Source organism: Neoarius graeffei, chromosome 16, assembly GCF_027579695.1.
Source record: "Neoarius graeffei isolate fNeoGra1 chromosome 16, fNeoGra1.pri, whole genome shotgun sequence".
NCBI classification, from domain to species: domain Eukaryota; kingdom Metazoa; phylum Chordata; class Actinopteri; order Siluriformes; family Ariidae; genus Neoarius; species Neoarius graeffei.
Window position 1 is genome coordinate 11,802,993 of NC_083584.1, and position 24,098 is coordinate 11,827,090.

At 44.2% G+C, this 24,098-nt stretch overlaps 2 protein-coding genes across 2 annotated transcripts in view; both read right to left on the reverse strand.

Annotated features, from left to right (window-relative positions):
- Positions 1-3,865: 3,865 nt before the first annotated feature.
- LOC132900198 (putative nuclease HARBI1) lies at positions 3,866-7,307 on the reverse strand. Its single transcript, XM_060942229.1, has 4 exons — positions 6,632-7,307; positions 6,180-6,543; positions 5,987-6,033; positions 3,866-4,023 (listed from the first exon to the last, which is right to left on the reverse strand). Exons 1-4 carry the CDS (start codon positions 7,305-7,307, stop codon positions 3,866-3,868), a joined length of 1,245 nt encoding a protein of 414 aa, XP_060798212.1.
- A 4,655-nt stretch (positions 7,308-11,962) lies between these two features.
- samd1a (sterile alpha motif domain containing 1a) overlaps positions 11,963-24,098 on the reverse strand; it is a 31,427-nt gene continuing 19,291 nt past the window's right edge. The window contains exons 6-7 of the mRNA XM_060942492.1: positions 19,714-19,828; positions 11,963-12,517 (exon numbers count right to left, since the gene is read on the reverse strand). Coding sequence (XP_060798475.1) covers positions 12,365-12,517; positions 19,714-19,828 — 268 coding nt within the window. The 3' untranslated portion in view covers positions 11,963-12,364. The remainder of the gene's footprint in view (positions 12,518-19,713; positions 19,829-24,098) is intronic.

A 24,098-nucleotide genomic window follows, 5' to 3' on the forward strand; every position in this document is an offset into this window, starting at 1 on the left:
ATGCAGAAATATAGAAAATTCTAAAGGGTTCACAAACTTTCAAGCACCACCGTACAGTCCTGTGCAAAAGTCTTAGGCACATGTAAAGAACTGCTGTTGACCAAAAATGGCTTAAAAATAATGAAATGAAATGTTTCATTATAAAAAAATACTAGAAACAGTAATCAGTAAGCCATAATAATAAATGAAACAAAGTCAGTATTTGGTGTGCAACGACCCTTTGCTTTAAAAAAAAAAAAAAGTAGTCTCCTGTCCAGTGAGTGCAGTTTTATGCAGAAATGAGCTGTAGGTTTTACTGAGCGTCTTCCAGAACCAGCCACAGTTCTTCTGGACACTTTGACTGTCACACTCGCTTCTTCATTTTGCACCAAAACTCAGCAGCCTTCATTACGTTTTCTTTTTTTAATCTGAAAAGTGCTCTCTTATGGAAAATGCTGCTCAGATACAAACTTTTTTTTTCTGTGCAGGAAACTGAGCGTTTCTCATCTCATCTCATTATCTCTAGCCGCTTTATTCTTCTACAGGGTCGCAGGCAAGCTGGAGCCTATCCCAGCTGACTATGGGCGAAAGGCGGGGTACACCCTGGACAAGTCGCCAGGTCATCACAGGGCTGACACATAGACACACAACCATTCACACTCACATTCACACCTACAGTCAATTTAGAGTCACCAGTTAACCTAACCTGCATGTCTTTGGACTGTGGGGGAAACTGGAGCACCCGGAGGAAACCCACGCGGACACGGGGAGAACATGCAAACTCCGCACAGAAAGGCCCTCGCCGGCCCCGGGGCTCGAACCCAGACCTTCTTGCTGTGAGGCGACAGCGCTAACCACTACACCACCGTGCCACCCCGAAACTGAGCGTTTGGAACTCTAAAATGTTTTCGTAATGTTTTGACTCGATAATGTAGAAATCATAAAATAGAAATTGAAAACAAAGTTTGTATGAAAAAAAAAGATAAGGTGCCAAGACTTTTGCACAGGACTGTAAAGGATTACAGAGTAAATAACTGAATCAGTATGAATATTTTAAATAGTCTGTTAGATAAAACTAAAACTGGATCATGGTTTATTTAAAAAAAAAAATTAATTACAGACCTACAGTACATTTGACTCAACTGTATATTTAATTACATAGCAACATGACGGAATATAATTTTTTATGATGTAACAAAGAAGAAAAAATTATTGCTAACTTTGCGTCATTGTCTTATGTCTTACTTTCTAAATGCTGGGAATTCTCTGAGGAATTCAAACATAATAGTTTATCGAAGTGAATAAACCAATAACCGAAATGTTTCCTGACGCATCCTGTCACGGCCCGTTTCCATCTGGAGCTGAGAGGAGAGCATGGCTGTATTTTGCTTTGAATACGAGTTTATTCATGGCAATCACAACCATGTCAAGTCTATCAACATATTTAATCTAGAGGAGTGGACCAGGGGTATTGTTCTGGCCCAACACACGAACAGACGTAAACCTCAGGAACACTCATTTACACTGAAAGGAGGTAAATGGACCCTTGTTAGCTCATCTGGGCAATAGGTGATGAGTTTATGCCATCATGAGTTGTCCGTCATCTGTCTGTGGTCCGTCATCCACATTTCATGAAAATTGCTTCTTCTCCCTCAATTCTTCACCGATTTTGATTCTTTCTGGCATGAAGGTTGGGGCACCTAGGGTGCATAGATCTTCTACCCAGATTTGCTTCATTACAATTATTACCTCGCCCAGGACGGAGTCCACCAGGGGGCAAGGTATTGTTTTCGGTCGAGTTTCTTTGTTGTTGTTTTTTAAACGATATTACGAGAAAACGGCTGGATAAATCTTCATGAAACTTTCAGGATAGATGAGCATTGGTCTCAAATAGAACCTCCAACATTTTGAGGGTCATCCATCAAGGTCACCAAAAAGGTCAAAATCATTTTTGTTGTGGCTACTGTCTCATATAGAGGCGCTAGCCACTACGTCATCTTGCTGTAAGAGTGTAACGATCGCGCACTGTGCATGTGCATACACGTGTTCTGATTAAAATGGCCGGTGAGTGTATACAATTCAGTTCACCGTTCAAAATAAATGGGCTAGACTAAAGAAATCGCTTTCAGACATGTTTATGCTTATTACAGAGGGAAAGTGCGTTCCACTGAGCTCTAGCGCCGGGCCATTTCCGGGAAATAAGAGTTTGGGTCATGGCAACAGCGTGTGTATGTCAGCCTCGGTTCGGAGGTTTCAGTTTTGACAACTGTAAGAGGTAAGAGTAGAATAATATACAGTACAAACACTCATCTCATCTCATTATCTCTAGCCGCTTTATCCTGTTCTACAGGGTCGCAGGCAAGCTGGAGCCTATCCCAGCTGACTACAGGCGAAAGGCGGGGTACACCCTGGACAAGTCGCCAGGTCATCACAGGGCTGACACATAGACACAGACAACCATTCAGACTCACATTCACACCTACGCTCAATTTAGAGTCACCAGTTAACCTAACCTGCATGTCTTTGGACTGTAGGGGAAACCGGAGCACCTGGAGGAAACCCACGCGGACATGGGGAGAACATGCAAACTCTGCACAGAAAGGCCCTCGTCGGCCACGGGGCTCGAACCCGGACCTTCTTGCTGTGAGGCGACAGTGTGAACCACTACACCACCGTGCCGCCCCGGCAAATATTTTTATGATCAAAATTCTATTTATCCCATTTTATTAAATATCGGAATGCATTTTTGATCGCTATTTTGTCGCTGCAATAGCAAGTTCTGAGTGTTTGAAATATGCTCTGTAATATATCAGTCCATATGTCAAAGCAGTGTCCATAAACGAGATTCGTTGAGACCTGTGCGAGACATCGTAGGACGGAAGTAAAACGTACAGCGGAAATCAAAGTGACCGACATCTGCCAACGTTGTCAAAAGACGCGCGCGCCCTCTTTCAAATGCTGACATAATCAAGCTGGAAGTTTTGTTTGTTTTGATAGCAATCAGGAAAGTTTGAAAAAAGTCGGCAGTAATAGTCATTTAAACTTGTTTTTGTGTAATATTTCGTTTGGAAAACAGTTTTCAAAATGGCGGCACGACACCTGGCTGACACTTCACGTTTCAAAGTCTTGCACAAGTCTCATGAAGATCGCGCGGATAAGCGACGCCTGTCGTGGACCAAATGAACTACATTTAACATGGCTAAAAACCGAATAGGCCGATAAATCTCATCTCATCTCATTATCTGTAGCCGCTTTATCCTGTTCTACAGGGTCGCAGGCAAGCTGGAGCCTATCCCAGCTGACTACGGGCGAAAGGCGGGGTACACCCTGGACAAGTCATCAGGTCATCACAGGGCTAGGCCGATAAGTATAATATTTAATTGCAATTAGTTGCCAATACAAGTCACGATATAAGGTTACTAAAACCGAAAACGTAATTGAATAACCTGTTAATTAAGAAATAAAACAAGTTTAAAAATGACTTCAGTTCTTGCAAGTTCAACAAAAATCGCTTCTTCTCGGTCAATTCCTCGCCATTTTGGATTCTTTCTGACAATGTAGGTCGGTATTCCAAGGGTGTGTATAGCTTCTATATATAGCTTGCAACATTTATTGCGCAAAGAAGGTGGCCCACTTTAGATCGTTCCTTCTGGACTAGACGGAGCCAGAGTGAGCTACACCGTCACTGACTGTCTCATCTTTGACTTCAGACCAGGAAAAAACTAGACTATCAGAATTCCTATTCAGGAACTCCGAGTTCAGACAGCAAGTGACGAATCAAATATCTGTTTTAGATCAATCAAAATAACATGTTCGCTTTCGCTTGTTAAATCTATAACACTGACTCTACTGTACTGAGGAGGAAAAGATACATCACTCATCACACTTAGCCGGTTATCTTGTTGCTAACAGAAGGCAAACACATCGTTTCGTCCGTGTTTCTTTCTTTCCTACTCTGGAGCACTCGCTTGACAGTGACATCATTGCGAGCACCAAGTTCCCACATCTGAGAAAGTCGAAAGTCGAATCCTTCCACTTCTGAGTCTTCAGAGGAAAATTTATTTCCTTAAAAGGTACCATATTATCCCACTTTTCCACAAGTTGACGCAGTTCCCTGAGGTCTTAATGAAATGTCTGGGACATGCTTGGGTCAAAATATGGGATATCAAGGCTGGTCATTGAAAGGGTGAAGTTTTTTTTTTGTAAAGAGACTGTAGCAGTTCGTAGGGGTGGAGCGAAGAAAAGACGGCAGGCCAGAACTAAGTTCCCCAAGAAAACCCTGTTAGGGTTTTGCTGGGAATCGAACCCAGGTTGCTAGTGTAGTAATCCAGCAAACCCCCACTAGGCCACCAGGGGAATGACTCAAGTGCAGAGGAGTGAGGCAAAAGTAGAGTAGAAAAAAAAACAGTTTATTTACAATGCAAAATGGCAAAAAACAAAAGTATAATCCCAACACTCAGAAGATATACGAGAAAAAATAAATAATCCAAAAGTTCAAAGTCAAAAACAAAAAGCCAAAGATAAGAAAAGAAAAGGCAAAAATCCAAACGCTCAGAAGATCCCAAAATGGTAAACACAAAGTCCAAAATGTCCACAAGAAAACAAAGTACAAAAGACTACAAAGACAAAGAACACGGAACAGAGATCTCAGGTGATAACATAACAGCACAAAGAGTCCATGACTAGGGACCAAACTGAGGAAGTATTTATACACAGGGAAATTAGAAACTAGGCGGGGCAGGAAATAAGGAACAGGGGCCTCATGTACAAAGACCTGCGTGGATTTCCCACTAAATATGTGCGCACGTCAAAATCGGGAAATTTGCGTACGACCAAAAAAATCCGGATGTACGAAGGTTTCCACGCACTCTCCTGTTGTACATTCCAATCAACGTGGAATTCGGCGCACATGCACGAGCCCCATTCCCCGCCCCGTCTCCTCCCTCAATTATTCCACACTGAATATGTTAATTAGTATAAATAGACCTGCAGTAAGGCCCGCGTTAGGTAAAAGACATGGCGAAATCTCGAAAAAGAAATTTCACAGATTGCGAGGTGGAGGCGCTGATTTCGGAGGTAGAGGCAAGACACAAGATCTTGTTCGGAAGCCTCTCCTCCGGAATCAGCACCAAAACCAAACGTCTGAATTGGGAGCAAATAACTAATGTCATCAATCAAGTCGGGGCCAACAATCGATCCACAGCCGACATTAAAAAAAAATGGTCGGACATCAAAGTAGATGTGAAAAGGAGGATGGCTGCGCAGCACAGGAGCGCAATGAAGACGGGTGGCGGGCCGGGGGTCGAGGCCCTCTCCCCTTTCGACCAGAGGGTGACCGCGGTCCTCAGTGACCATGCATTAGTCGGCGTGGTTCCGCCCGAAGAGGGGGACTCCGACTTGGCCCAGCAGGATCTCACAGGTGCTGTAATCATTTTCATACAGGGCGTCCCGAAAAATGTAGCCTATACTCTAAATCGCCATAAAGTATGTGTGAACTGAAATCCCTGCCTTTAGCACAGTGTAATAGAATTCACATACATCACTTAATTGTTCTGTCACCTCCAGTTAAAGTGATGTTCAAAGTGTATGCTATGAGACATGCAACAGTCACTGATTGTATGTCACTGAATGTGAAATATAGCCTATACCAAGATAACGGTATGATTCGCATCGTCCGCAGTGCCTGCGCCACAATGAGTGTCTATTTGAGTTACATGGGTTTTGAAAACAAAAAAACACCTTTAGTGCTCTAATGTGTACATTTTTTCGGGGACACCCTGTATTTGAGGAAATGTCTTCCTCTCTTAGTAGGCCCAATATTCCTAGCCACATGTAACCAGAAATAAAACGTGCACATATTTTCCACAATAGGATTTTAATGACAAATGTATTCTAGCAGGGTGCCAGGGAACAACAGGAGGCCCCCAGTCCATCCCACCCGAGCAGGAAGAGGACCCCCAGCCAAGCGGATCCAGCGTCACTGTCACCTGCCCCCCTTCTCCACCGCCTGCCCCTGTCGCCGGGTCCACAGACCGGGTGCTGATGCGCGCGGTCCTTGAGTCGCAGGGGGAAATTTTAAAGGGGATAGAGGCGATTAACGACAACCTCGAGGGAATCCGCGAGGAATTGAAGGAACTGAATAACACATTAAAAGAATATCTTAAAAAATGAATGGTGTCCCGTGTCCCGTCTGCCCTTACCTTTTCACATTGTGGCTATTAAGCGCTGCCGGGTTTGTATGCCATGTCGCTGTGGCACCTCGTTGTGAGGCCCAGGGTCTGGGTCCTCCAGCAGGTCTCGCTCCATTATTGGCACGCCGTGCCGCTGCGCCACATTGTGTAACACGCCACACGCCAGCGCAATACGGCACGCCTTGTCGGGCTGATAGAGCAGCACCCCCCCCACTCCGGTCAAGGCAGCGCCACCGGCTTTTCAGGTGGCCAATGGTGCGCTCCACCACTGACCGCGTCCGTGCGTGGAGGTTGTTGTAGCGCTGCTCCTGATCAGTCCGTGGGTTGGCTAGGGGGGTCAGTAACCATTTTCGGAGTGGGTAGCCGCTGTCTCCTATGAGCAATTGGGATAGGTCCAGCATAAGCTATCCAACATGTGTATATTTCAAGTGAATTCACTTCAAGTGTTTTAGATTGCTTACCAAGTAACCACCCATCACGCACTCTGCCGGCATCCAGCCTGTTTCCCACCGAGCTGTTCGCCAGGACGAATGCATCGTGGGTCGCCCCAGGCCACCTTGCCACGATATTTGTCAGGCGCATTTGGGCATCACATATAATCTGTACGTTTATAGAGTGGAAATGTTTCCTATTCACGTACGCATATTCACCCTCAGATGGCGCCTTTATAGCAATATGCGTGCAGTCGATCACTCCGATTACATTTGGAAAACCGGCTATCGCTGCAAATTGCGCTTTTATCTGTGCTTGGTCTGCCACATCATAGGGAAACCGTATGTACCTGGCCGACAGTCGGATGATCCCATTTAACACAGACGGAATAGCGCGGCTGAGAGCTGTCTGGCTCATTCCCGACCGGTCGGCCAGTTCCCTCTGGAATGAGCCTGTTGCTAGGAACCCAAGCGTGGTCAGGACTTGGATAGGAACGGGTAAGGCGTGACTCCTCGCCATCTCCCTCTCCAACCCCGGGCCCAACTCAGCACAGAGCTCCAAAAGAATGGCTCTTGGAAGTCTGAATCGGCTGATAAGCCAGTCATCATCGTGAGCCAGGAAATCGGTATAATCACGGAACACCCGTTCCCTCCTAATCCGACCATTTGCAGCGTCTTCCAATAAGGCCAACCACACCATTGTCATCCTATCGGTTATCGCCACATGTTGCGCATGCTTTTATATCCTCATTTAATTTGATGCATGCTAGTGATTGGTCCCCACACACCGCGGTTGTGTCTGATTTGTACGCACTTGGAAATCATTTCATATATTGATCTTGGTAATTATGTGATAAGGCTACCCCACGCAACATCAACTAATAATAATATTTCAGTCTGACACCTCGCGGCAAATGCGCGAGGAAGATCTATTAAGCTAGCTGCAATGCATGGTCCTGCATGTGCATTCTTTAATTTAATTAATTAACCAATAGTCAATGGGAATAATATCGAAATGATATTGCTGGGGTTTCTCATTTCCCGTAATTACAATATGGAAGGGATGGTTGATGGATCTGTTGGCATTTATCCAACAGTCTCGCATTATGTGTCTCGACAATGTCGTATGACTGACATACATTTCAATTCACGCATCCTGATGTTCCGATGCATTTTTGGATGCCTCTTATCGCCATGTCATGACTCTTGACCGAGTAGGCCTAAATGTAGTTGCGTTGCTCTGCCTCTAAGTGTCGCCAAGTACCAAGATGCACCAGAAATGTGCGTACGCCAGCCATGAGGTTTGCGTAGAGTACCGCACTTTTCCACGCCAAGTCAATCTTTATACATATGAATGTTTGCGCAGAAAGTGACGTACGTAGCTTTTTTGTGCGTACGCAAGCTTTGTACATGAGGCCCCAGGTGAGGCAAAAAGCACATGAAAACAAGCAATCAAAACAAACACAAAACACAGAAGCAGTGGCGGCCTCTAGAGGCCAAAACAAACATGACAAGAAAAAGCAATGACAGCGGCCTCTAGAGGCCAAGACAGTCCCCAGTCCTAACAAACTCTTTTTATTTTGTACTTTTCAGTAAAGTCACTCTCTCAGACACACACACATGAGTCCTCAGGTCAGGGAGAGAGCCTCCTTCCTCTGCTCTCTCTCTCCTTATATAGGGCGTGATCACTGGGGAAGACACACAAACACAGATTAACCAACATCAGGTGCAGTGATTCTGCCACTTACCTTCCCTGACCCTGCCCTCTGATCACAGACCGACGCTTGACCACGCCCCCGCTGCCACAGAGACATTTATGTAACATTTATGGAAGGAGTCTCCAGTGTCAGTATTTTGTAACAGAGGTAAAGCTGTAACTTTCCAACAAGTTTTCTGACATCTTCAGTCAAGACAGTTGTTTACGCTTTTGAGGTTTCTCAGTAGCATGACAAGCTGCGTTTTTACCTCATCCGGCTGTAGGCCAGGCCGGATGAGCTTATGCGATCACGCGTCGTCCGTCTGTCATCGTCCATCCACAATTTACAAAAATCACTACTCCTCCTACAGGATTGATCGGATTTCGATCAAACTCACACACAATGTTCCCCAGGTGGGTATGCATAAAACTTGTCAAGACAGTGGCGCTACCGGTCATATTTACGAGTTTATAGGCGTCTGAAATTTTTGGGCGACTCGTCACATTAAACGCTACTCTGCTACGATGTTTTCACTGAAACTTACAATCCAGAAAACTCTAAAGACATTCTAACAAGAATTGTTCGCCAGGTGGCGCCACCTGCCATGGATGAGGCTACAGGGGGTCACGTGCAATTTCACGAAACTCACTACTCCTCCTACAGGAGTGATTGGAGTCGTATTATTAACTTCAAAATAGATAAAAACAAGCTCGTGAAGGAACTACTGTTTTTACAGCTGCTACAACGCAAGTAAGAACAGGAAGTATCTTCATTCACACAGTGATCCAGAGCATCATAGAGTATGTAACTACAACCCCGATTCCAAAAAAGTTGGGACAAAGTACAAATTGTAAATAAAAACAGAATGCAATAATTTACAAATCTCAAAAACTGATATTGTATTCACAATAGAACATAGACAACATATCAAATGTCGAAAGTGAGACATTTTGAAATTTCATGCCAAATATTGGCTCATTTGAAATTTCATGACAGCAACACATCTCAAAAAAGTTGGGACAGGGGCAATAAGAGGCTGGAAAAGTTAAAGATACAAAAAAGGAACAGCTGGAGGACCAAATTGCAACTCATTAGGTCAATTGGCAATAGGTCATTAACATGACTGGGTATAAAAAGAGCATCTTGGAGTGGCAGCGGCTCTCAGAAGTAAAGATGGGAAGAGGATCACCAATCCCCCTAATTCTGCGCCGACAAATAGTGGAGCAATATCAGAAAGGAGTTCGACAGTGTAAAATTGCAAAGGGTTTGAACATATCATCATCTACAGTGCATAATATCATCAAAAGATTCAGAGAATCTGGAAGAATCTCTGTGCGTAAGGGTCAAGGCTGGAAAACCATACTGGGTGCTTGTGATCTTCGGGCCCTTAGACGGCACTGCATCACATACAGGCATGCTTCTGTATTGGAAATCACAAAATGGGCTCAAGAATATTTCCAGAGAACATTATCTGTGAACACAATTCACCGTGCCATCCACCGTTGCCAGCTAAAACTCTATAGTTCAAAGAAGAAGCCGTATCTAAACGTGATCCAGAAGCGCAGACGTCTTCTCTGGGCCAAGGCTCATTTAAAATGGACTGTGGCAAAGTGGAAAACTGTTCTGTGGTCAGACGAATCAAAATTTGAAGTTCTTTATGGAAATCAGGGACGCCGTGTCATTCGGACTAAAGAGGAGAAGGACGACCCAAGTTGTTATCGGCGCTCAGTTCAGAAGCCTGCATCTCTGATGGTATGGGGTTGCATTAGTGCGTGTGGCATGGGCAGCTTACACATCTGGAAAGACACCATCAATGCTGAAAGGTATATCCAGGTTCTAGAGCAACATATGCTCCCATCCAGACGACGTCTCTTTCAGGGAAGACCTTGCATTTTCCAACATGACAATGCCAAACCACATACTGCATCAATTACAGCATCATGGCTGCGTAGAAGAAGGGTCCGGGTACTGAACTGGCCAGCCTGCAGTCCAGATCTTTCACCCATAGAAAACATTTGGTGCATCATAAAACGGAAGATACGACAAAAAAGACCTAAGACAGTTGAGCAACTAGAATCCTACATTAGACAAGAATGGGTTAACATTCCTATCCCTAAACTTGAGCAACTTGTCTCCTCAGTCCCCAGACGTTTACAGACTGTTGTAAAGAGAAAAGGGGATGTCTCACAGTGGTAAACATGGCCTTGTCCCAACTTTGAGATGTGTTGTTGTCATGAAATTTAAAATCACCTAATTTTTCTCTTTAAATGATACATTTTCTCAGTTTAAACATTTGATATGTCATCTATGTTCTATTCTGAATAAAATATGGAATTTTGAAACTTCCACATCATTGCATTCCGTTTTTATTTACAATTTGTACTTTGTCCCAACTTTTTTGGAATCGGGGTTGTACACTCACCGGCCATTTTAATCAGAACACGTGTATGCACATGCACAGTGCGTGATCGTTACACTCTTACAGCACGATGACGTAGTGGCTAGCGCCTCTATATGAGGCAGTAGCCACAACAAAAACGATTTTGACCTTTTTGGTGACCTTGACCGGATGACCCTCAAAATGTTGGAGGTTCTATTTGAGACCAATGCCCATCTATCCTGAAAGTTTCATGAAGATTTATCCAGCCGTTTTCTTGTAATGTCATTTAAAAAACAACAACAAAGAAACTCGACCGAAAACAATACCTTGCCCCCTGGTGGACTCCGTCCCGGGCGAGGTAATAATTGTAATGAAGCAAATCTGGGTAGAAGTTCTATGCACCCTAGGTGCCCCAACCTTCATGCCAGAAAGAATCAAAATCGGTGAAGAATTAAGGGAGAAGCAATTTTCATGAAATGTGGATGACGGACCACAGACAGATGACGGACAACTCATGATGGCATAAACTCATCACCTATCGGCCGGATGAGCTAACAAGGGTCCATTTACCTCCTTTCAGTGTAAATGAGTGTTCCTGAGGTTTACGTCTGTTCGTGTGTTGGGCCAGAACAATACCCCTGGTCCACTCGTCTAGATTAAAAATGTTGATAGACTTGACATGGTTGTGATTGCCATGAATAAACTCATATTCAAAGCAAAATACAGCCATGCTCTCCTCTCAGCTCCAGATGGAAACAGGCCGTGACAGGATGCGTCAGGAAACATTTCGGTTATTGGTTTATTCACTTCGATAAACTGTTGTGTTTGAATTCCTCAGAGAATTCCCAGCATTTAGAAAGTAAGACATAAGACAATGACGCAAAGTTAGCAACAATTTTTTCTTCTTTGCTACATCATAAAAAATTATATTCCGTCATGTTGCTATGCAATTAAATATACAGTTGAGTCAAATGTACTGTAGGTCTGTAATTAAATTTTTTTAAATAAACCATGATCCAGTTATAAACAGATTAAAAAAAAATACAGAGTTCTTTTTTAAGTAAAGAATTGTAATCATTGTTAACTCACTATGGTGTACTGGAGCGTAAGAGGAATAAAACACTTCAGGACACAGTGTGATCAGAAACTAATCAACTTCGGGGTGGGAACAGTGACACCGGCCTGTTGTTGATTATTCGATTATTTTCTCAGGAGTGTTTTTTGCTTCTCAGGAAATTATCCACTGCACACAGATTTCTGAAATTGAAATTTTATTTCCTAACTTTTGCATATCCACATTATTATTTCTACATCTGGCTGATTTACATATTAAAATTAATGAGGAAATGTCAGATATAATATCGTAAAGCAAAAATATATTACTGAGATCATTGTATAAATCATAAGGAAAAAAAACAAACAAAAAAAACAATACTGATGAATGAAAAGCCGTCCTTCCCCTCCCCTCCCTGCGTGTCTGAGAGATTTGACGGAGAACTGCTCCAGCTTAGTGGTGTTGGTTCATCCTGCGAGCTGGAACAGGAGGAGGAGCAGAGAAAGCGGAGAGAAGAGGGATCCGGTCGAGCGGGGTGGGGGAAACGCTGAGCGTGCCGAGTCCTTTCTCTCCCCACGCCGCGGCCTCGCTCGGCTCTGCGGCTTCGTGTCAGTCTCTGAGGCGGTACGAGGTTAAGAGAAAACGTCGCTGTGCTCCTGAAAGTGGCTCCTCTGCAGCACTTTGACATGATGCTCATATATCTTGAGGGCGGGGCCGAGTCTGATCGACAGGCCTGTCAACACGTCGCTGCGCTGCATCAAGAGCAAGGACTTCCCGTCGATTTCCTGTGGACCAAACATGGACGGAAAAAAGGGTGTTCAGGATTGTAACGGAACTTAGTGAACAGCTTTAACCAGTCTGTTATATCAGTGTACACACACTACAAACAACAGCTCTCGTTTATCAGTCTTTTAGGAAAATTGGGGGGAATTGATAAAAATTCCAGTTCTGGTTTTGCTGATTTTCTTCCAAAGAGTCTTGTTTGTAAAATTCTAGGGATTTACTGAGAGGAACAATGCACTGGAGAGTCCTAAAAGTAGATAAAGAGAACCCAGTTAAACAAATGAGACAAAAATATTATACTTGGTCATTTATTTATTGAGGAAAATTATCCAATATTACATATCTGTGAGTGGCAAAAGTATGTGAACCTCTAGGATTAGCAGTTAATTTGAAGGTGAAATTAGAGTCAGGTGTTTTCAATCAATGGGATGACAATCAGGTGTGAGTGGGCACCCTGTTTTATTTAAAGAACAGGTATCTATCAAAGTCTGATCTTCACAACACATGTTTGTGGAAGTTGTGGAAAAGGTTACAATACAAAACTATCTCTAAAGAGTTTGGACTCCACCAATCCACAGTCAGACAGACTGTGTACAAATGGAGGAAATTCAAGACCATTGTTACCCTGCCCAGGAGTGGTCGACCAACAAAGATCACTCCAAGAGCAAGGTGTGTAATAGTCGGCGAGGTCACAAAGGGCCCCAGGGTAACGTCTAAGCAACTGAAGGCCTCTCTCACATTGGCTAATGTTAATGTTCATGAGTCCACCATCAGGAGAACACTGAGCAACAATGGTGTGCATGACAGGGTTGCAAGGAGAAAGCCACTGCTCTCCGAAAAGAACATTGCTGCTCATCTGCAGTTTGCTAAAGATCACGTGGACAAGCCAGAAGGCTATTGGAAAAATGTTTTGTGGCCGGATGAAACCAAAATAGAACTTTTTGGTTTAAATGAGAAGCGTTATGTTTGGAGAAAGGAAAACACTGGATTCCAGCATAAGAACCTTATCCCATCTGTGAAACATGGTGGTGGTAGTATCATGGTTTGGGCCTGTTTTGCTGCATCTGGGCCAGGACGGCTTGCCATCATTGATGGAACAATGAATTCTGAATTATACCAGCGAATTCTAAAGGAAAATGTCAGGACATCTGTCCATGAACTGAATCTCAAGAGAAGGTGGGTCATGCAGCAAGACAACGGATAAAGTTCATGTTTTGGAATGGCCAAGTCAAAGTCCTGACCTTAATCCAATCAAAATGTTGTGGAAGGACCTGAAGCGAGCAGTTCATGTGAGGAAACCCACCAACAGCCCAGAGTTGAAGCTGTTCTGTACGGAGGAACGGGCTAAAATTCCTCCAAGCCGGTGTGCAGGACTGATCAACAGTTACCGCAAACGTTTAGTTGCAGTTATTGCTGCACAAGGGGGTCACACCAGATACTGACAGCAAAGGTTCACATACTTTTGCCACTCACAGATATGTAATATTGGATGATTTTCCTCAATAAATAAATGACCAAGTATAATATTTTTGTCTCATTTGTTTAACTGGGTTCTCTTTATCTACTTTTAGGACTTGTGTGAAAATCTGATGATGTTTTAGGTCATATTTATGCAGAAATATAGAAAATTCTAAAGGGTTCACAAACTTTCAAGCACCACTGTACCTTCAAGGTAGTAGATGACCTGGGTTAGATATCTCATCTCATTATCTCTAGCCGCTTTATCCTGTTCTACAGGGTCGCAGGCAAGCTGGAGCCTATCCCAGCTGACTACGGGTGAAAGGCGGGGTACACCCTGGACAAGTCACCAGGTCATCACAGGGCTGACACATATGGCCCTTTTCCACTACCCTTTTTCAGCTCACTTCAGCTCGCTTCAGCTCACTTCAGCCCGACACGTCTCACGTTTCGACTACCAAAAACCAGCACGACTCAGCTCGGTTCAGCCCTGCTTAGCCCCTAAAACTCGCACCGTTTTGGAGTGGGGCTGAAGCGAGCCAAGCCGTGCCGAGTGAGGTTGGGGGCGTGAGCAGACACTCCCCTGTGCACTGATTGGTGAGGAGGAGTGTCCTCACATGCCCACACACGCCCCGCGAGCACGCTGGGATCTGTAAACACCGCAAACCCGGAAGAAGAAGAATTACGAATTACGAGAATTTCTGAAGCCTTATGCGCCTCGCCTCATCTATACGCTCTTGCCAGTCAGTATCTGTTGGCGTTGTCGGTGACAACAAGCCACAGCACCAAGACCAGCAACATTAACGACTCCATGTCCTCCATGTTTATTGTTTACTATTCGGGTCGTGAGACTACCGCTTAAAAGCTCACTGAATCAGTGACATACAGAGCATCGTGGACGAGTTCGCGGAGCGCAAGGCTCGTCGTATGCCCTTCAAATAATGCGCGCAGTAGGCTATTGATGTTTTATTATGACCCATGTACAGTATGTCACCTAATGTTTTTTTGTTTCTGAGTTACATGTTCGTTTGAAGGACTTAATGTACAAAATAACATAGTTGCACCCCGTAGTGTTGAAATTGGTAAACACAGTGCATTCAGTGAGGTTTGCACCGCCCTCCTTTTATTTCTGACTCTTCCTGTCACCGTTGCAACCTCTGAGCGCTCATTCGTATGCCCTTCAAATAATGTGCGCAGTATAGGCTATTGATGTTTTATTATGAGCCATGTACAGTATCCTAATGTTTTTTGTTTCTGAGTTACATGTTCGTTTGAAGGACTTGATGTACTAAATAACATAGTTGCACCCGGTAGTGTTGAAATTGGTAAACACCGCAGTTGCGGACATTTTGTAGCCTAAAATGATGTTATGATAAGCTTTAATAAAGGGCCCGGTCATTTGCCCCGCCCCCGGCCCGGCTCTGACTTGTTCCGCCACTGTCACTGATGTCACTGTTTGCGCTGCTTAACGACATCACGTGACGTCCACCCACTTTCGCTAACTCCACCCAATGTGTCCACCCACTTCCAGCCAGCACGGTTCAGCGCGGTTGTAGTCGAAATGCAACTCCAACAGCCCCGCTCAGCTCGACTCAGCTCGACTCAGCACGGCACGGCTCAGCCGCGTTTGTAGTGGAAAAGCGGCAATAGACACAGACAACCATTCACACTCACATTCACACCTACGGTCAATTTAGAGTCACCAGTTAACCTAACCTGCATGTCTTTGGACTGTGGGGGAAACCGGAGCACCCGGAGGAAACCCACGCGGAGAACATGCAAACTCCGCACAGAAAGGCCCTCGCCGGCCACGGGGCTCAAACCCGGACCTTCTTGCTGTGAGGCGACAGCGCTAACTACTACACCACCATGCCGCCCACTGGGTTAGATAGGTATGAACATAATTTAGGAGAGGATAATTCAACTTTTATAGGCCAATTTATACCCAAAGAATAACTTGGGATGTGTGCCAAACTATCCCGCTATCCGGGGCGAACAGGCCGAAAATTACCAATCCAAGATGGCTGCCGGTAGCCATATTGAAAATATCAATTTTTGAACCACTCACCACAGAATTATGCACAATACCTCATTTTGTGCATTTTTGGGTTTGGGGAATCCATGAGTGACATCATTTTCTTGATTGAAGGTAAAGGGAACAAGCTATGGTCAAGGGCAAGGTTTAAAAAAAAAAAACACCAAAAATTGGCCAAAATTGCAGTTTTACAGAAAACATGAGAAAACCAGAATAACCCTACCTCAAACATGAAATCATAGAATTGGGAGACCTATCGCATATAATTTAGGAGAGTACAAGAAAGCAAGCATTTGATAAATATAAAGAAATTGTATTTTCAATCATACCATTGTGATCAATGGAATGCTAACTTAAAGTGAAAAATACAAAACAAAACTTATTACTTTAGTGTGCAGCGATATCTTGAGAGCCCAAATATTTAACAGCCAACAATACAACATCGCATTATTACTGTTTATGTGTCACATAAACCAGGGTGAGGAACATGAAGAGTAACACAATAATAACAACGTAATACCGGCGGCCATCTTGGATTGGTAATTTTCAGGCTGTTCGCCCTGGATAGCGATTGGCACACGTCCCAAGTTATTCCTTGGGATCAAATTAGTCTGTAACAGTTGAGTTATCATCTCCTAAGTCATGTGCATGCATGTCTAAGCCAGGTCCTAGACTAAGGGCTTTCTTCCTGTTTGCTAGCATGAAGTTCGCAGGAAATGTTAGTGAAGATTTTTATATTTTTTCACATATGCACTCAATGAAGTCTGGACTTCACTGTCAGTCTATTTGTCCTTGGTTTCTTTCCATTTTTAACACTGACTTTAAGAGCGGTTGTTTACACAGTTAAAGGTTTAGACAGATTTTTTAAAAATGGCGGTTGCTGGTGCTGCATTTGTTCGTGTTCAACCAATCACCGCCGCCTGCTTGCGCCTGGGCCAACCGCCATGCCCTTGCGCCTGGGCCAACCGCCATGCCCTTGCGCCTGGACCAACCGCCATGCCCTTGCGCCTGGACCAACCGCCATGCCCTTGCGCCTGGGCCAACCGCCGCCCGCTTGCGCCTGGGCCAACCGCCGCCCGCTTGCGCCTGGGCCAACCGCAATGCCCTTGCACCTAGGCCAACCGCCTCCCGCTTCCATCCCTCACAGTTTCTCTTGTCCTGGCAGAGCACCTCCCCTGAACGAGGAGCTAAAAAAAAAAGTTCCTCAAAGCAGCGTTCTAAGAACTGCAATTGTCCTCAGTTCCTGTTGTACACACACACACACACACACACACACACACACACACACAAAAGGACTTCCTTTCAAGCGTTCTACGAAGTCTGTAAACATTCCTCCGGTCCGAAAGCACCAACTGCTGATAAACTCCCAATCAATATGCAATTACAGTAACAGGCAATTACGTTTAACCACGCCTGCAAAACTCCATAAAAGGCGGAGCTTCAAGAAAGCTGAAAACGACAGAATAGTGACAGTGCGTCTCCTAATCATGGCGTGTACTCAAGTCTTCCAGTAATGCAGCTCAGCCATACAAACAAACACGCTTCCTCCTTTTATAGGGTGCCATTACTTTTATCCTCACTGAATGAGCAATCTTATCTGTCTTTAATTTATGGATTGATTTTGGATCGCTATCTTTCAAATCATTAATATGAAAAGACTGAACTGAATAAAATGTTTCTTTAAATTTGTGTGTAACCGAAACACTTGCGAGCAATTAGGGGGCCAAGCACTGAAGAGGACTGTAGGTTCCGATCGAGTAAAACAACAAAACAACCCTCAATCATCCAAAAAACAAACTACTACAAGAACAAGAACAAGCTCATTTCTCGGTTTGTAGTGCACTCTGACCTCCATATTGACGTACTGACTATCGAACATCACGCTGAGCACGGTGAAGAACATCATGACTCGCTGTTTGGTTTCTGATTGTGTTTTCCAAAATAAAATCAGGACTATAGTCTTCCTCAAACCTCAGAAATGCAAAAAGTCATGCTTATGAAGTAGTGAGCCGCAGAACGGGAGGGTCACCGAGTTCACCATGTGAGCAGGGATTTGTTTATTCGGTGTAAGTGCTGCCCCCTAGAGGTCACCATCACGAATGTTTAAAGTCTTTCGCATTGAACTAAAACCCAGTAACATCTAAACAAGTACAGTTCTTGTGACGCCTGATGTGTTTAAACATCTCCAGGTTTATATAATGCGCTCGTTCTAATAGATTATCGTTTCTATAGTAACGCCTCGTACACAGGGACTTGTACGGCAGACTAGGGATGGCGAAAACTAAAAAAAAATCTTGACCGACCACTGAGCCTCATTAGCCGGTTAACCTATGAGTTTAAACAGGGATGCAAACAGCGCACCTTTTGGCGGATGCTGCCTTTTTCACAGCTGAATCGTGCAGATCCGATTTTTTTGGGGGGGGGGGGCGTTGGAGTGTCTGAATAATTTCATCAGAGTAAATTCTGCATTAAAATTACTACATAAGCAAATGCCGTTACAGTCCATGAAACATAGGAAGTATGAGAAGAAAACAGTAAATCAGAAAGCTGCGCACGTTTTATTCAGACACTCCAACGCCCCCCTAAAAAAAAAACGGATCTGCACGATTCAGCCGTGAAAAAGTCGGCATCTGCGCCTTTAGTTTGTGTGGAGAGATATGATCTGCAATAACATGCATTGTTGGCTACAGACCGAAACATACTTTCAGAATGCACTGGCCAAGGCAGGACTAAACTCGATGTGCCTTCTAATAATAATTTAAAAAAAAAACCAGAATAGTAATTTGTAAGCTAAAAAGCCTGTGTCTACACTTTTCTTTCGCTGAGTGGCAGCTGTGTTCAACTGGGGCGGGACATGACTGAATGGGTGTTTCTGATTTGTCAGCTGTCTTTAACTGGGGCGGGAGATGACTGAATGGGTGTTTCTGATTTGTCAGCTGTCTTTAACTGGGGCGGGAGGGCGGGACATGACTGAATGGGTGTTTCTGATTTGTCAGCTGTCTTTAACTGGGGCGGGAGATGACTGAATGGGTGTTTCTGATTTGTCAGCTGTCTTTAACTGGGCCAGGAGGGCGGGACATGACTGAATGGGTGTTTCTGATTTGTCAGCTGTCGTCCTTACACCGCATGGCACGCCCCAAGTGTTTACAACACAGAATTCCAGGTTCTCTGCTCCAAAATCGGCAGCTTCAAAATGATTGATTTTTTTTTTTTAACCGACAACCAAAAAAAAATTAACCGGTTGACGTTGATTCGGTCAACCACCGGTCAAACGGTCATCAGTTAACATCCCTATGGCAGACGCTCCACATAAACGGATTAAAAGATGTTTAAATTATTATTATTATTATTATTATTAACATAGTCAAGTTTTCTGTTAGGAGACGTTTCTGTAACGTTTACGAAAGGAGTCTCCAGTGTCAGAGCTTTGACGTGAAGCTGTAACTTCTTCAGGACTTTTTTTGTTGTTGTTTTTTCATTTTTCTCTTATTCAGAGACTGTTTAAAAATTATAACATGCCATAATTTAAAATATATAGAATCGTGAGCAAATCACTGAGGAATAAAACACTCTGGGATGTTAACCAGGAACAGTCAGCATGTTGTTGATTATTTTCCTGTAACAGCAGGAAATATATCCCAGATGTTTTATTCCTTACATAAGCCACACGATTCCCCCCCCCCAGCAGCCCTGATGGAGACGAACCTGCGTTCTGAAAGCCAGAGCTTGCTCAGGAAACCCCACAGCGGTGAAGTAGCTCACTACGTCCGCCACGCTCCACTGCAAAAGGTCCTGTACCATCTCCTCCACGTTAAACAACCTGCACAACACACACACAGCTTCAATCGTCGCACTGGAACACTCCAGCATGGCATGTCCACAACATTCTTACATTTCATTCAAGACCCAAAACCAATGTCCAAGTCCATGGGGGTGGAGTCAGACCTGATCTAGCTCCTCCTTTCTGGGGGCGGAGTTGAGCCTAAAGTCCAGTGGGCAGACACGATGGATGAGTTTATGGCTTAGCGTTAGGATGTTACGAAATGATCCGGGTATCCTAACAACCTGACACTACCGGGTCGTAATCTAAAGACTCTATTACGAATTTTATTTAGGAATCAGATCGATGTTGTTAGCTAAAAAGTTAATCCACCACCACTACTACTTATTATTATTATCCATCCATCCATTATCCTGTATAAGGTCGCGGGCAAGCTGGAGCCTATCCCAGCTGACTATAGGCGAGAGGCTAGACGGGTTACCAGATCATCACAGGGCTGACACACAGACAGAGAACTATTCACACCTACGGTCAATTTAGAGTCACCAGTTAACCTAACCTGCATGTCTTTGGACTGTTGGGGAAACCGGAGCACCCGGAGGAAACCCACGCGGACATGGGGAGAACATGCAAACTCCGCACAGAAAGGCCCTCGCCGGCCGCTGGGCTCGAACCTGGACCTTCTTGCTGTGAGGTGAAAGTGCTAACCACTACACCACCATGCCGCCTATTATTATTGATTAGCACCTGCAGGACTTTAATTCCTAAACTTTAATTCGAAGAAGCCATGACCTAATGGTTAGAGAAGCAACTTTGGGCACAAAAGGTCGCCGGTTCGATTCCCTGGACCAGCAAAAGTGCTCTTGAGCAGGGCACCTAACCCTAAAGGCCTCTGCATGCTCTTGCGACAACGCTTTCGCAGATAGCTTTTCGCAGACAGTTGTAATTTATCATTGCGCGGGGAGTAATAGGCGTGCGCGATGTTATTCACCGCCACAACGCAAGGGGGCGCGAAGTCGCGAAATCGCTAGGAGTAGTTGGTGGGTGTGGTTAGTGGAGTGTTTATCCTCTGGTTACTTATAATGACTAGAACTGGGGTCGTATAGATGTACGTACTTCCTCACTTCCTCGATCAACTGCTCTTCGTGCTGCTCCATCTTCGCTCGTGTTTTTAAAAATGGCGGCCGTGAAAACAAAACAAACCGGGAAAGTAGGGAAGCGGAAGTGCGTGTACAGCGGATGTAGAGTGGACCAATCAGAGCCCTCTTGTCTGCGACGCTGTCTGCGGTGGTCACAATTTTTGGGAGGTGCGCGCAGAGCGTCTGCGAAGGTGGGGGGGCTTCGCAGACGCCATCTGCGACGCCATCCGCGAGGACTGGGTTGTCAGCATAAATTGGCCTTAACTCCTCCCCAGGCTGCTCTGGACAAGAGAGTCTGCTAAATTCCTGTAATGTTATGTAAAAGGCTAAACTACGTAAATGCTGCAACTCTAGACGATCCTTATGGCTCCGCCTCCTGTCAGGCTCAAGCCATTATTATTATTATTATTATTATTATCGAAAACAATAAAGGATTAAAAAAAAAAAGAGATTAAATAAGTTCAAATAATTATTTAACCTGGTTTTATATATTATATTAAAAAAATTTTAATGTATTTTTGGTGTTATTTTAATATTTGTTTGTAAATTATTTTATTAAAGTGTGCTTAATCGTTTAAATTAAGTGTTAAATGTATGAACACTATTATTACTACTCATACTTTTTATTTTTATAAAGCCCTCCAAAGACCTTGAAAACAACACGCGTTTATCCTGGAGAGAAGCCGAGAGCATACGAGTTTCTTGATGCTCACACCTTCGTTGTTTGTGGCACGTTACGATTCCGACTCTGAGAACAGTGTCGTGAATCTGAGACGCTGATCAGCCAGGCGCCATGCTAGCTAGCTAAATGTATCCATTATAGGCAACTCCTCAGGAAGAATGTGACGTAGATATCTACAGTGAGAGTAAAAAGTATTTGATCCCTTGCTGATTTTGTTGGTTTGCCCACTAATAAAGACATGATCATTCTATACTTTTAATGGTAGATGTTTTCTAACATGGAGAGACAGAATATCAAAACGAAAATCCAGAAAATAACTTTAAAGAATATATTTTAATTGATTTGTATTTCATTGAGGGAAATAAGTATTTGATCCCTCTAGCCAAAAGCACTTAATACTTGGTGGCAAAGCCTTTGTTTGCAAGCACAGCGGACAGACGTTTGTTGTAGTTAACCACAAGGTTAGCACACATATCAGGGGGAATTTTGGCCCACTCTTCTTTGCAGATCCTCTCTAAATCATTAAGGTTGGTGGGCTGTCGCTTGGCAACTCGGACCTTCAGCTCCCTCCATAGATTTTCGATTGGATTGAGGTCCGGAGACTGGGTGGGCCATTCCATGACCTTAATGTGGTTCTTCTTGAGCCACTCCTTTGTTGCCTTTGCTGTATGCTTCGGGTCGTTGTCATGTTGGAAGACCCAACCACGGCCCATTTTCAACTTCCTGGCAGAGGGGTGGAGGTTGTCCTTCAGGACTGCACGGTACATGGCTCCATCCATCTTCCCACTGATGCGGTGAAGTAGCCCTGTGCCCTTGGCAGAGAAACACCCCCAAAACATAATGCTTCCACCTCCATGCTTGACGGTGGGCACAGTGTTCCTGGGGTCATAGGCAGCATTTTTCTTCCTCCACACATGACGAGTAGAGTTTAGGCCAAATAGTTCAATTTTGGTCTCGTCTGACCACAGAACCTTCTCCCAATCACTTTGTACATCTTTGAGGTGATCATTGGCATACTTTAGGCGGGCCTCCACATGTGCCTTCTTAAGCAGGGGTACCTTTCGGGCACTGCAAGATTTTAATCCATTGCGGCGCAAAGTGCTGCCAATTGTTTTCCTGGTAACTGTGGTCCCAGCTGCCTTGAGGTCATTCACTAACTCCCGCTGTGTGGTTGCAGGCCGATTTCTCACAGCTCTCATGATCATTGCCACCCCACGAAGTGAAATCTTCTGTGGAGCACCAGACCGAGGTCTATTGATGGTCATGTTATACTTCTTAAATTTTCTCACAATTGCACCAATGGTTGTTACTTTAATACCCAGCATCTTGCTAATGTTTTTGTAGCCCGTTCCAGATTTGTGCAGGTCAACAATCCTGTCTCTGAGGTCCTGAGAGAGTTCTTTGGTCTTACCCATGTTGGAGAGTTTGGAATCTGTCTGATTGTCTGATTCTGTGAACAGGTGTCTTCAATTCAGGTAACAGGTTGATTGGGAGTGTCTCACTGGTCTGTGAAAGCCAGAACTCCTACAGTTGAACTCAAAATTATTAGCCCCCCTTAAATTTTGGAACATTTTTCCCAAATATCCTCCAAATGTTTAAAGCATTGATAAAAATTGATATACACAAACAATCACCAGTACTATTCAGATGTTTGTGGTGCATTTTGGAATATGAAATTAGTTTTAGGCTGTCTTTATATGAAATATGGTAAAAATGAGTTGGTCAAAAATATTAGCCCCCATGTGGATTCTTGCTTTTAAAACACAGTTAATTAACCAATCAGCTTTTAAACAACACCTGTGCAATCAATTGGCTTCCTAGCAACACCTGTAGTCAATTGGCTCCATTCAACAGTTTAAAAGGACTCCAAGGAACAGGGCATTTGAATGAATGAGGAGGATTACTATTTGTCACAATGCCAAAGACTAAAGAAATAAGTCTTGAACTCCGACAAAAGATTGTGGAGGCTCATGACAAGGGCCAAGGCTACACTGCCATTTCGAAGAGGTTTACAGTCTCCAGAACTGCAGTTCGGTGCATCATTGCCAAGTACAAGGAGACAAATTCGGTCAAGAACAAACCTGGTCGTGGACGCAAGTGTAAGATCTCAAGAACTCTGGAAAGAAAAATTGTCAGAGATGTCCGTAAAGAGCCCCGTACATCTGCAAAGGAAATTGTTGCTGACCTGGCCTCTTCTGGAGTTTGTGTGTCAAGGCACACTGTTGTGAGGGCTCTTCATCGGAATGGGCTTCGGGGCTATCGTCCCAGAAGAAGCCCCTTACTAAAACATCGTCACATCAAAGCCCGACTAAAGTTTGCCCGTGAGTACTTGAAGAAGAAAGATGAGTTTTGGAAGTCTGTGCTTTGGTCAGATGAGACGAAATTGGAGCTGTTTGGGCATATGGACATTGCCTATGTATGGCGAAGAAAGGGAGAGGCCTTCAACCCTGTGAACACAGTTCCCACAGTTAAACATGGTGGTGGCAGC